Raw genomic sequence first — 14,560 nt, forward strand, 5'->3', positions numbered from 1 at the left:
CCAAAGCAAACAAGATGAATTTTAACAGGGAGAAATGTAAAGTACTACACTTGGGCAAAAAAAATGAAAGGCACAAATACGGATGGGTGACACCTGGCTTGAGAGCAGTACATGTGAAAAGGATCTAGGAGTCTTGGTAGACCATAAACTTGACATGAGTCAACAGTGTGATGCAGCAGCTAAAAAAGCCAATGCAATTCTGGGCTGCATCAATAGGAGTATAGCATCTAGATCAAGGGAAGTAATAGTACCACTGTATTCCGCTCTGGTCAGACCTCACCTGGATACTGTGTCCAGTTCTGGGCACCACAGTTCAAGAAGGATTCTGACAAGCTGGAACGTGTCCAGAGGAGGGCAACCAAAATGGTCAAAGGCCTGGAAACGATGCCTTATGAGGAACGGCTTAGGGAGCTGGGTATGTTTAGCCTGGAGAAGAGAAGGTTAAGGGGTGATATGATAGCCATGTTCAAATATATAAAAGGATGTCATATAGAGGAGGGAGAAAGGTTGTTTTTCTGCTGCTCCAGAGAAGCGGACATGGGGCAATGGATTCAAACTACAAGAACGAAGATTCCACCTAAACATTAGGAAGAACTTCCTGACAGTAAGAGCTGTTGGACAGTGGAATTTGCTGCCAAGGAGTGTGGTGGAGTCTCCTTCTTTGGAGGTCTTTAAGCGGAGGCTTGACAGCCATCTGTCAGGAATGCTTTGATGGTGTTTCCTGCTTGGCAGGGGGTTGGACTGGGTGGCCCTTGTGGTCTCTTCCAACTCGTTCTATGATTCTATGCAGATTGGGGGATACCCAAGGGATGAACCTCCCCTCGATCCTGGGTATCTCATGGGGCTCTTTCTCCTTCCCTGGGACACAGGTGAAAAGCGTCAACCTCTCCGAGGGGAAGTGCTGTCCATCCGAGGCATGGATGATGACCAGCTGATGGTCCTGGCCAATCAGACACTCCTGGTGGAGGGCCAAGTCATACGCAGCCCCACCAATACAATCTCGGTCTTCTTCCGCACCTTCCAAGACGACGTGATTGGGACTTTCCAGCTGCATTATCAAGGTACAGAGGCTTTTTGTTAGGGGCAGAACATCTTCCCTGTCCCAGGGTGGCTGCCAAGGTGAGGAGAAAGCCCTGGATTATGCAGCTACTGTGCATTTGGGGGGGGGGTCACCTACCTTTTTGGACCATTGGGGCACATTTCAAATTTTGAGAGGATGCTGAGGGGACCAGTCATGAAATGGCTGCCATGAGGGGGATATTACATAAAATCACAGTCTGCTGATTTTCCTCCCTTGGCTTACAAGGGGAAGTCAGGTCTCTCCTACTGATCCCAATTGTGGAGATGCAGTTGTCAAACACACAAGAAGAGCCATGTTTTCACCAATGCCAACCCTAAAGCAAATTGTGGGCTGCCACCCTGTGCCTTCTCACCTGGGAGTAAGCCCTGTTAAACACAAAGAGACTTCCTTCTGATATACACTAATAATATAATAATAATAATAATAATAATAATAATAATTTTATTATTTATTCCCTGCCCATCTGGCTGGATTTCCCCAGCCATCTGGGCAGCTCCCAACAGAGGACTAAAAACAGAATAAACTTCAACATTAAAAACTTCCCTAAAGAGGGCTGTTATCCCACGGAACAGTAAGTTAATGCTATGGTGCATGCGTAATGAGTGACTGGACTTTCACTCCTGCACAACAGGAAACATGGCTAAGTCTCTTGCAAACATTTCACATTTTGTGTTTGTCAGATGGGGAGGGGAGGGGATTCTTTCAGAACCACCCATATTCATTGTGTAGTAGCATCTGCAGAAAATAAAACCTACAAGCAAGAAAAACAGCAAAAACAGGGAAAGTGCACTAAACAGAAACTCTTTGGGACCCCAGGGATTCATACTACCTGGTGACTTCATGGAAAACATGGCCAGGTGCATGATAGCAGTCTGGCTGGCTCATTTCACAGAAAGTTGCCTTCACATTTTGTTTCATAACTTTTTTTTCTAGAATGGCTAGAGACACACTGGCATAGTGTGGAGGGCTGGGTGTGTGTGTTGCCCCAGGCCCATTTTGGGGAGTGGGCGCGACCAGGCACCCCACAACAAGCTCCTATCAGAGCCCAGCTCCAGTGTGCACCCAGCACCAGCTCTGCTCCCAGGTCAGGTCTGACCCAGGAGGCATAGTGGAGGAGAATTGGCAGCAGAGCTGCCACCCCTCTCCTTGGCTGCACCTCATGAGAGAGAGCTGCCTCAGCAGCTCCCTTATTCCTGGCTGCAGCTCCACTCCCGGATCAGACCTGAAGAGTGAAGCAGAGTGAAGAGTCATGCAAGGGAGCTGCTATGGCAGCTTCCTTGCGCCTCGCTGCAGGTCTGCTCCCGGATCAGGTTTGACCTGGGAACAAATTGGAGAAGAGTCAGTGAGCGGCAGTGGGCTCCCTCCACCCCCTGCCCGCCCCAAAAGGTGTGCCCGCCACAGTAGAGACATACTTTAAAAACAGGCAGTGGAGGGAAAGAATGAAAGCTCAGAGTCCTGGGCACCTGCAGTTACTATGATGTAACCCCTAATATGATGAGCAGCATAACTAATCTAATGGCTTTCTAAAAAGCATGTTCTTCATCATCAGAGAGCTAGCCTGCTGGAAACCAACAGATCCTTCTCTGAATCAGTTCAACTCTTCTTCAGCAGCCCCCAAAGCATCTCAGATTGAAGTAATCTTTAACTGATTTATTCTCTCACATTAGTACCCTATCCAATAACCCATATCAACCCCCAGTTTCCCCCAAATTACCCCAGAAATATTTGGGGCATTCAGAAAAGGGGGGGCTTTAATTAGGATTTTAATGTCTTAACACCTGATAAGCAAGGAATCCCAGAAGTTCTTTACGGAGGAACATAGGAACATAGCTTACACCAGTCAGACCACTGGTTCCTCTATTTGATCTTGTCTGCACTGAATAGCAGCAGCTCCAAGAATCTCTTTAAGGAGGGAATTTATTGTTCCTTCTGGCCCCTTAGAGCAGAGCTCCATCCACCTGCCTTTTTTATTCCCCTCCCTGGCTCAAGAAGCAGAGAGCAGTTTCTGGCTTTTAGAAACAGGAGAGAGACATGTGGGCCTGGGAGTTGAAACTGATCATATGCAACTTGCTCATAAAAATGATCTAGGAAGGGCTCCATAGGATGGTGAATGCTTCTCTCTGTGAGGAGGCCTTTGCAGACCCGCTGAAAGAGGAGGTTATTAAAGCGCTTTTTTTATTAAAAAAAAACATCTTTGGACTTAGCCAATATGGCCAATTATTGCCCAGTCTCAAATCTTCCATTCTTGGGCAAGGCAATTGAGTGGGTGGTTGGTGAACAACTCCAGGCATGCCTGGAGGATACAGAACATTTGGATTCCTTCCAATTGGGGTGCTGGCCTGATCCAGAAGGCTCTGCTTATGTTCTTATGTTCTCTCTTGCCATTGGCCAGATGATATTCATGAGACAGGATGTCAACAACCACGGTCTTGCAAAAACCAGCAGCCTAGATATGCCACATCCCTTAGGGACATGGTAGGTGCTCCTCCAGGGCCTGATTGTAATCCCACCTGTTCACTTCTTTTGCAGTATTTATGCTGAGCTGCAGCTTCCCACAGAGACCAGGTTCTGGGGAGGTCACCGTCATGGGCCTGCATCCTGGTGGCACAGCACACTTCCACTGTCACCTGGGCTATGAGCTGGAAGGTCCAGAAGTTCTGACCTGCATTAATGCTTCCAAGCCCCACTGGAGCAGCCCAGAGCCCATCTGCTCAGGTATACAGAGCTGGAAGAGCAAAGGTGTGGGCGCCGGGTGCAAGATGTCACTGTCTGATGGTCACACACACACCCATCTCTCCCCCCCCCCCCGCATCTCTAGCACCCTGTGGAGGAACAGTGCACAACGCCATCATCGGACGCATCTTGGCCCCGACTCATTGGAGGAATCACACTGAGAGCATGCTGTGCACCTGGACCATCAGCACCCAGGGGGACCAGAAGCTCCACCTGCATTTTGAGAGGCTCCTGCTGGGAGACAAGCAAAGGTGAGGTCTCCTCACAGCTGCTGCTCCAGCTCAGTGAGTGCAGATATCTCTGAGTTGTGGCCCAGTTGGCATCTGCTGGGGAAGGAGGGCAAACACCCAAGATGTGCGAATCCATTGGGGCCCCCTCCCAATAATTCTGATGGGTGAGTTATTCAGAGAAATTACCTTAACTGTTATTTATTGACAACAAAAAGGTGCAAACATAGCAAAGAAAAGAAATCAAAGAACCACCAAACTTCTGGTTAACAGCCAGACACACTGAATGATTGAGCCACAGGTCTGGGAAGAGAAGAGAAAAGCAGGTTGGATTGTATTGGTGAAAATGTCTGACAAACAAACATGGTCTTCAAATGGACTGCACTCATTGTCTCTCTGGGGCAGCAAGCAGTGGGGTGCAGTGGTTAGAGTGCCAGACCAGGACCTGGGAGACCAGGTGACTTTGGGCCAGTCTTTAGCCTAACCTACCTCACAGGGTTGTTGTAAGGAGGTTAATAAATAAAATTGCCCCTGTGACAGAAGGGAAGGGAAGGCCGTTCATGTGACTGCCAGTCCTGGTAGCCTGGAAACCGCATGTCCAGAGCCGAGTTCTCCTCCCAACCCCAGAGCAATCCTGCTGGAACCCCCAAGCCTCTAGGAGCAGCACCAGTCAGCAGAAGGCCTCCTGCAACACACAAGGCCTGACGCTTAAGGAACTGATGCTTGTGCTTAAAGGAGCATTAGAAAATGCAGTCTGGTAATGGGCAATAAAGCAATTTTATGAGCTGTAGTGAAATCCAAGAGTAAAACATCTGTTTATGACTGCAGTAAACACATAGGTGGAGAGAGAGTTTCAGTTTGCATAATCCTTCTAAAAATAATGGCTTCACACAGGAGCAGGGGCAAGAGGCATGAGCAGGGTGGGACAATTCACCAAGAAGAAAATTATGGGATGGAGAAAGTCGCAAAAGGGCTCACAGAGAGTTGTTAATGGTAATCCCCTGCTCTTAGTTTTGTTTTGTTTTTATGGAGGTGTGGAAGTGGGAGCTGAACCAAATGTGAACTAGAGAAACAGAGAGAGCATTGGACTGAACAGAGGAGGCAGCTGTATAGCAAGCCCATCTATCAGGCCCACAAGCCCAAAATTGTTGACAGTGGCAGGCAGCAGCACCCCAGGGTTTTGGGAAGGGCTCTCTCACCACCGTTCCTGGACATGGCCAGGGATTGAACTTGCAAGGTAGACACTCTGCCACTGAGCTATGACGCTTCCCCACACACACACGACAAGAGTACACATTGCTGCTTACTCTGCAACCCCCAGACTCCCTCCACTGGCTTTTAACACAAAGTTAACCACAACCCATATCTATCCTGTAGTTTCTTGAAAAATGCAGCTGTTTGATGTGTTTCCCTTCAAATCAGCTCCCATCCAAATGGAAAACGTAAGCCGCATTCACTTCACAGTTCAACTGAGGTGTTTCCATTTGAGACAGCTGTTGCACATGCTCAGATGACTGCTTCATTAATAGGAGGGGGTTGGGGGGTTGCAGGACCAGGGAAACCAAGCAGGTAATGCGTACTGGATGAAGACATCCTTGCCTCCTCTTTGATGTCTCTGTGCAGGGATGTATAGCTCTGCTGGATCTTATTGCTTTCATGTCGGCTGTCCTGGCGCTTTGATCTTTCCTTTCATCGTAATGTTATTATTGAGGGCACATGGCACTGGGGAGAGGGGGGATTTTTAAAGGCGAGTCTAGGAAATATTCTTAGAGTTGTGCCTAGGAGACTCTTTCTTCCCCAAAGGCAAAAGAGGGACAATTCCCAGAAAGAAAGCAACTGCCTTAGGCAAGCTGGGACAGGTGGCAGCAGAGGATACTGGGAGGGAGCCCTGGGACCTTCCATCTGGCCTCCGTGACCCTGTGTCTGTTCCCCCCCCCCCAGCATGCTGGTCTACAATGGAGACAGCAACCACTCGGCCGTGCTCTACAACTCCCACCAGAGCAGCAGCGTCCCCTTTGAGGGGGTGATCAGCGAGGGCACCACCTTACGCATCGACTTTGCCTCAGAGGACCCCAGCGCCATCCCTACGTTCAACATCCGCTTCGAAGGTGAGTCCCTCCCCACTTGCGGTTCTGATGACGATGGAAATGCAGCAGGGAGTCCCTTTGCAATCCTGCTGATCACGATAGATTAAGGCAATTAATCAAGGCATTGATTGCAATGTCCCGGGCAAGAGCAGAGAGAGTCGGCCTCCTTGGGGCATCAGCAGTTTTCGCTGTAACACATGGGCGTACCCAGGGGGGGCAGGGGGGCAGCTGCCCCCCAGAAGCAAAAAAAAATAAATTAAAAATGGTTATCGGCAGGCTAAAAGGAAAAAAAGCTCTCCTCCTAAAAAAGCTCAACTACTGGTCTTTCTCCCCCTCCCAAAATCTCAATAACAATTGAGCTCTTGCGCCAACACTGTGTGTGTGTGTGTGTGTGTGTGTGTGTGTGTGTGTGTGTGTGTGTGTTGCACCGGCTGATCATTGCAAGGGAGCTTGGGAAACTGAGTTCCCTTGCATGGTGAGTAGTTCCTTTGCGAGGGCTGAGGATTCTGGGAAACTGAGTTTTTCAGCCATTTGGGGCTTTCTGTTGGGGGGGGAGTTTTTCTGTTTTTTGAAGCTGTTTTTGTTTGCTGTTTACATAACGTGGTCAGTAATCAAATAATTCAGGATTTAGTGTGCTCTTGCTAAAGTTTCCAGTGCTACTGCTTAGAAAATTAATTAAAAGGAATAAATATTTTTTTTAAAATAATCATTGTGCATTTTAAGTTATCAAAGAGGGTAATTGAGTTTGTGTGCAGCTTTGGTTGTGCCGTTGCAGGGGAATACAGCTTTTGTTTTAAGTTCAGTTCTGCCTTCTGGGTGGACGTTGCTCTTGCTAAAGTTTCCAGTGCTACTGCTTAGAAAATTAATTAAAAGGAATATTTTTTTTTTTAAATAATCATTGTACATTTTATGTTATCAAAGAGGGTAATTGAGCCATTGATGCTTCAGCTTGTCCCAGGTTCCTTTTGTGGGGCAGGTTCCAGCCTCCATTGGGGGTGGCATTGTTTTGCAGCAAGGTTTGATTTCTAGGTGGTTTGCCTGTGCAGTTGCCGGGGAATACAGCTTTTGTTTTAAGTTCAGTTCTGAGGTTTGCTGCTGCATTTGCTTTTAGCTTTTTGGTTTACTTTGGAGGTAGTGTGGTGTGGGTACAGTTGTTTGGGCACCATATGTGAAATTGAAGGCCTAGCATGCATCAACTGGCTCCTCAGATCTGTGTCAACTAGTTACCTGAGTTGGTTTTCCTTGTCTGGGAGTTTTGTACCTCAAAGGTTGTCATACTTTACAAAGCTGGCAGTCTTCTGTCTTGCTGAGTCAGTTTTTAAATCAATTATTTCAGAAGGTCTAGTCCCTAAAAAAGCTCAACAACTAAAAATGAAGCGAACCCCTAAAAAACAGGGCATTCCTCATCCCCAAAAAAGGTCAACAACTTTGAGCTGAACCCCAAAAAACGGGGGTAGATCACTGCCAGATTTTAATTCTGAAAGTACATCACAATCTCTTGGGAGTTGGCCACCGCTGGTATAAGACCTGTAACTAGAATAAATTTTTTTTAAAAAAATCAAGCAAATAATTGTAATAACTACCGTAATAAAGAACTGCTATAATTATATATAATTTTCCTAAAATTTTGGTTTCATTCGCCTTTCCATGCTGAAATGTCACAACCTGAACGACCATGGCTGCCCCCCCCCCCCAGTTTTGATCCTGGGTACGCCCCTGCTGCAACACTTGCCAGGCGCTGGGGAAACTGCTGGTTCACCTGTCCAGTTATAAAGGGAACAAGGCTCGGTTGATCTGGCAGTAAGGAAGGCCCTGCAGGGGTGAAGCCTGGGCCCCCACAAAATCTGGCTGAAACAACAGCAGCCCACCACCCCAAAGCAGTCTTGTGGGCAGTTCCAGTGATTCTAGCTCAACAAGGATGCTATCGGGCTGGATGGGAGAGGGCAGCTAGCAGGACCAGAGGGCAGAGGCACTTTCCCTACCAGGAAAGGGGGGGGGTGGACATCTGTGCTCTCCAGATGGGATTGGACTACAACTCCCTGCAGCCTGAACCAACATGGCCAGCAAGCACAAGCCGGAGTCTAACCTCATCTGGAGGGCCAGCTGTGCTCCATGCCTGCACGAGAGCACTTGGGGTGGGAGGTGGGGGCAAGCGAAGGTGTGTGCGTGTTGAAGGGGGAGGCGCATAGTGATGCTCTGGAACTCACTCCCCCAGGAGGCAGGGATGGCTACCAGCTTGGAAGAACCCCCCCCCCCATTACCAGCTTGCTCAGTCCTGAGTCACTTTACCGTGACACAGGCAGAAATTCAACAGGTAGGTGTCAAGTAAGCACCAGTTTAGCTTCCTGGGCGAAGGCAAAAAAACAGAAAAGCAAAAGTCCTTTTCCAAATTTATTGAAAAGACAACTCAAAAAGTATGCACATTTCTTGGTAGGTTACAAACAAGGAAAATGAAAACATTGTAAAATATGACTAGCTAAAACATACTCACAAAATAATCAGGTCTCATAGCACAGCGTGTGGCCAAGAGTCCATTCACTAGCAAACGCCCTTAGGCGAATACCAGGGCAGGCAAGGTGTTCTGCAATTTGCAACTGAATCTCCAGATCCTTTATCCCCACATCCCACTTGAGACAAAGATTTAGAGACTAATCCTTTCTTTAGGTTAATTACGAATTTGCCAATGGCTGCATGATGGAACTATATTTCCTGAGTGTCAAGAGATCACATGGGTGACCAGGATACTGGACTAGATGGGCCATATGTTCTTAGAAGCTAAGGCAGTTGTCTGTCAGGGAGAGCTGTAGTTGTGGATCCTACATTGAGCCAGAGAGGTGGGCTGGATAACCCCCAAAGTCCCACTTTTCTGTCATTGAAGTGTTGAGGATTTTGGACCATCAACCCTCTCATTCCTGTAACATCAACCTCGAATGCATATGCAATATAAATTCAGCTGGGTAGATGCAGGGGTGCAGAGATACAAGTTGGACATGGAAACCTCAGGAGATTGCAGTGAAATATGGGGTGAGTCAGGAAGCGGGGGGCATCATCCACTCTCTCTTGTAGTGGCAGCTCCTAATCTGGAATGTACGGAACAACAGTTCTCTCTCCCCCCCCCCCCCCCCGGTATTCTGTGTGCAAAACTGAATGCAAAGAGTGGATCCCGTTGCAAGCTAGAAAAGCCAAACGAGATTATAAAAGGCAAGGCAAAGCAACTACATAGGCTGCTGTATCTCTTAGTCTCCAGTCACATTGGTGGTGTCAGGGATTATTTTGAAATTGCTTTCCAGGCAGAGAAATCTCCTTGATTCCAGCTCCTCACCAGGGAGTGATGAGCAGATGGAGATCTGGCTGCTGGATCAGCCTAAAGCCATGGTCCTGGCAGTGGCCAAACAGGTGCCCCTGGAGAAGCCCACAACAAGACCTGAGGCAGGGCGGTGTTTCTGGGCAATGTACAAGGAACTTTCTGGGGTGGGGTGGGGGATCTGTGCTGGCTTTGCGTCAGGAGGGATTTTTTTAAAGAAAAAAGACTCAGGGTTGCAGTCACGACTCTCTTTGCATCTTTGTCAGGTAATCTGCAGCCTGTGGCATGAAAATGTGTTATTCTGCATTTGCGGATCTGTCTTGCTACACTCCACTGTTTTTGCACAATCTGCATATCATCCCAGCTCAGTCCTTATTAATACACCACTTGCCAACACAGTGTGTGATGTTACTGCTTGTTCTCCAGCAGGTATTTTGCAACCTGGGGCTGAAATACACAAGGCAGATCAAATACTACTGGATGCAAATGCTTTAGAAAGCAGAAAATGTTCTGGGGCTGCAAGGAAGGAGGCATCACTCAGAAACAGGGAACAAGTGAGAGATAGAAACTGACCAGTAGAACAGATTTAAGTCATCTATATTTGAAAAAAAAAATCATTTGTTTGGGGAGAGGATGATGCTTTGCTCTTTGCCATCCTGTTCAGTTAGGATTAAGATTGCCTTTAGTCCTCTCATGATTCCTCCCTGCTCACACAAAAGGCATCCTGACAAAGCAAAGCCCTAAATCAATCAGAGTGACGTGGATTCTCACATGCAAGCACCAGAAATGTGACATATCCCTCAAGTATGAAAGGACAAATGTTGTTTTAAACCTTCAGTGAGAGCCAAATTCCCTTGCGTCATGCCAATCAGAGATAGCTGACAGAAAGAAGAGTTCTCAGAAAGGTGGTCTATGTTCATCCTTTGTTCTTTGAACAAGCTGGACCTGCACATGGGTGTAGCCAGAGGGGAAAGGGGCGGGCAGCTGCCCCTCCCATCAAGTAAATAAATAAAAATACTTAACTAACTGACCACTCACACTGCAGGTAGCTTGTTTCTGCTCCCCTAACAAAAGTCCTGCCCCCCAAACAAAAATCCTGGTTATGCCCCTGGACCTGCAGCAAGTGTAGATGTTCAGGATTCTCCTCCGCCCCCCCCCCCCCCCGCTCTGGTTTTCTGCCCCTTCCCTGAATCAGCTTCCTGTGGCCACTAATATGCACAGTCCTCGCTGGGCTGTTTTGAATCCTTACCCTCCCCCACCCCCACCAAATCTTTTGTCTTACTCTCAAATATTTTTTGTACTGATGCAAACTTTGGGGCTGGCTCCAAGCCCACTGATACTTCCTTCTCATGTATAGATAGTGCAAAGTCATGGCGCTCCAAGACTGGAATTGGAAATACAAGGAATGGCGATAGTAAGCTACGAATCTAGGGAACGGAGTGAAACCAGATTCCTCCAGTTTTTAACAGTCCAAAGCTGCCCCTCTTGCTAGGTTGTGCCTTTCCAAGAACGGGGGAATGCATGTGCTACTCTAAAAATAAATGTGCACATTGGAGAATCTGTATGAGAGGGGAGGCAGTAAAGCATCATGCCATACACAAGGACAGAGCACCCCAGGGAGGCCTTTCAAGATTTCACATTGCAGCTGCTTTGGGGAGAGGTCTGGGGCTTTAATTCTTGGTCTTCCTAAGCAGGTGAGGAAGAAACAGGCTTCCCTCGTTAACTGGGGACCTACCGGTAAATCCTTTGCACAGTTGCAGTTCAAACCCTGGATTCTGTTTTCTGCATCAGCCCCACCCAGCTCCCCTGATGAAAGCTTCAAGGGAGATGTGGCTCTGAGGGATGCATGCTGTCTGTGGTCCCAGCAATCACTCTTGGCCAGGCAGCCTTTTTAATTAGGATGGAACAGGAAAAATAGCCCATTTCCCAGGGAAGTAAAGATGGATCAGCCTCTTTCTGGGGAGATTTAAAGGGGCAGCAGTTCTCTCCAGCCCCCTCCCCCACCAACCCTTGCAAGGACTTCTGCTCTTTCAATCTGGCATGTCAAAATGCAGCCTAGCTGGTCAGCAGATGATCTCAAAAGAGAGAGAGAGAAAGAAACCAGAGGGGCAAGAAGACAACACCTTCCAGCTGCTTTCTGGCCTCTCGGGAGCAAAGAGGGCAAACAAAACAACAATGAAAAGCAGGTGGGTGGGCAACTGGAGGAGACAGGCTCCAGAAACTTACCTCTTCTGGTAAACTGAGAACCACCTGCCAAGCCCCTTTCCTTCACCCTCAGGCACTGGCTCCATGTCACCCCCACAAGAGGTGATAGGATAGAAGCCGATAAAATTATGCCTGGCATGGAGAAGGTGGACTTCTCAGATAACACTGGAACTCAGAGACATCCAATGAAGCTGAAAGCTGGAATATTCAGGATTGTTAAAAGAATGGACTTCCTCATGCAGCACAGAGTTAAACTTCCTCCCACAGGTCACTAACTTAGATGGCCTCAAAAGAGAATTAGACAAATTCATGTAGGATACAGCTACCAACGGTTCCTAGCCAGGATGGCTCTGCTCTGTCTGCAGTCAGAGGCAGGGATGCTTCTGAATGCCAGTTGGTGGAAGATGTGCTCAGCTCCTGCTTTGGGGCTTCCCATAAAGGGCATCTGGTTGGCCCCTGTGAGAACAGGATGCTGGACCAGGTGGGCCCTTGGCCTGATCCACCAGGCTCTTCTCGTGTTCTTACAAGTTCCTAGTCCTTCTTTGTTGTGCTTCCTGCCTCTCTGCCTCTCACTATTCCTCTTATCCTATTTCTCTCTGTCTAGATTACAGCAGGGAAGGCCTGATCCAATCAGAGGGGGGCCCAGTCTGGCAGAGGGAGGAGGTGGGGGGTTCTGCATGCAAACAATGGCTGTCCTTCTGTTCCCCTTCAAGCTTTTGAGAAAGGTCACTGCTATGAGCCGTACATCCAGAATGGGAACTTCACCACCTCTGATCCCACCTACAACCTTGGGACCATTGTGGAGTTCACCTGTGAACCTGGTCACTCTTTGGAGCAAGGACCAGCCATCATTGAGTGCATCAACATCAGGGAGCCCTACTGGAATGACACTGAGCCGCTGTGCAGAGGTGAGAGGAAGGAGCGGGAAGACCTCTGCACTGCAGGGCTTCCACTCACCGGTTCTTCGGGAATGTTTTTTCACAAATGCATGCACACGCACAAGTCTTTTTTCTTTCTTTCTTTCTTTTTTGCACCAGGATGAAAATGGACATAACAATGGTTGCAGGGGGCCATTCACACTGGGGGTCCTTGCCTTTGTTATTTCTGCATGTTTGCTAGGCATATTTATAGCCTAGTCTTCATCACAGTAGATCTCAGGGTGGGGTACAATAATGCACATGTGAGAAACTGAAAATGGCATAAAGTCAGCTGAACAGCCAACATGGGTCAGCTAGCCATCACTCTTGGGCCCCTTTCCCACCCCCCAGAGCAAAAGGACAAACCACCAGGGTGGTCAGCTGCTGTGCAATGTGTGTGTCATGTATAGATTCACCCCTCTCCTTACAATTTGCAAAATAATAATAATGTACAAAACTACAGGGACTTGAGAGTTGGTGGTATTTTTCTTACCCTAGCCAATGTATCCATGGTTTTCCTTCTTCCTATTTTATCCTTATAACAACTCTGTGAGGTAGGTAAGGCTGAGACTGGCCCAGAGGGCACTAGTACTCTCGTCTCCCAGGTCTCAGTCCAGCACCACCTCTGCTTCTTGTGCTGCTCTCAGGTGGCCTTTCTCTCCTTTGGCCAGAACAAGCCACCCTCTGCTTCACTCACCTCGCAGCAGCCTGCCATTACCTTTTGGTTCCCCAGGAGCAGATCTCATCCTCAGCAGAGGCTGAGCAGGCTCCACGTGCAACTCCTTAGCAAACAACAGCAGAGGCGGCTCAGATCTGGCCTTCCCAAATGGCTCTGAGATGCATCCTGGCCATTTAATGCCAGCCTCTCTTGATGTTGCAGCCATGTGCGGAGGGGAGCTCTCCACTGGGGCAGGGGTGATCCTTTCCCCCAACTGGCCGGAGCCCTATGCCGAGGGCGAGGACTGTGTCTGGAGGGTGCACGTCGGAGAGGAGAAGCGCGTTTTCCTGGACATCCAGTTGTGAGTAGTTTTCCTACTTGTTGGACTGGGTGCCTCTCTCAGCTGTGTTCATTGCTCCATTGAGGGGACTCATCATACAGGCTGACACACACACACACACAATATTTTGAAAAGTTGCTTGTTCACTATGCATTTGAACACTTCTTAAGAGATCATGACCAAATTTTGCTTGGTGGCTCTCAAGATCAAGGAGGAGGCTGCATCTCTGTTTGGATATAACTGGATATCAAATGGCAGAATGGACCTTTCAAAGCTGCACTAATTTTAACCACTGCCCTTATCTTTTGAATATTTTTAAATACTTGCTTTTGACATGCTGATGTTTTATATTATATTTTTGTAAACTACCTAGAGGCTTTTCCTACAGTCAAGCAATATATAAATATTGTTTAGTAAATAATAAAATAAATGATCTCTAGCCAGTTCCTTGGTGAAAGTGCAGTTGGACTAGATAACCCCCAGGATCCCTTCTGACCCTACAGTTCTATATGATAAAGGCAAGCAGGCAAGGAAAGGAAAGGGATAAAGTCTTTTTAATAACTAAGCAGAAATTCTCTGTGATGAAGCAAAACCTCCTGCTTAGACCCTATAGAGCATCCTCCATGCTCAGGCCCAGGCTATCTGACAGATGGCTTTGCCATATGCTAAGATCCTCAGGTGAGCACCTTCTCTCTCTGGTCCCACCTTGGTCCCATTCACATCAGAGGCACAGCTGGGGATGACCCAAGAGAGCCCTTTCGGTGGCTGCTCCTGAATTGTGGATGGCCAGAGTCCAGTTGTCAGTCAAGCGGGACGTTTATTTAGGCGTTGCAAGGCCAGTGCAACACAAGCTCAGCCAGCAAGGAGTTGAGAGGTGGCACCACAAATATAACAAAAGCACAAACATGTACACACTTACAAGCAAAGGGAAGCAAAGTGGCAGTTCTATGGCAGGACTTCCTTCTTTCAGCTTATACTGGTTTAATCACAAGGCATCACAACTTTCTT

The 14,560-nt window shown here is 47.9% G+C and overlaps 1 protein-coding gene across 1 annotated transcript in view; it reads left to right on the forward strand.

The window, feature by feature from the left end:
* Positions 1–14,560, forward strand: part of SEZ6L (seizure related 6 homolog like) — a 107,449-nt gene that overhangs the window by 67,051 nt on the left and 25,838 nt on the right. The window contains 7 exon segments of the mRNA XM_033174601.1: positions 870–888; positions 891–1,061; positions 3,611–3,796; positions 3,900–4,065; positions 5,983–6,149; positions 12,351–12,545; positions 13,435–13,573. Of these exon segments, the coding sequence (XP_033030492.1) occupies positions 870–888; positions 891–1,061; positions 3,611–3,796; positions 3,900–4,065; positions 5,983–6,149; positions 12,351–12,545; positions 13,435–13,573 (1,043 nt within the window).

The sequence above is a fragment of the Lacerta agilis genome, chromosome 17 (assembly GCF_009819535.1).
Source record: "Lacerta agilis isolate rLacAgi1 chromosome 17, rLacAgi1.pri, whole genome shotgun sequence".
Classification (NCBI taxonomy): domain Eukaryota; kingdom Metazoa; phylum Chordata; class Lepidosauria; order Squamata; family Lacertidae; genus Lacerta; species Lacerta agilis.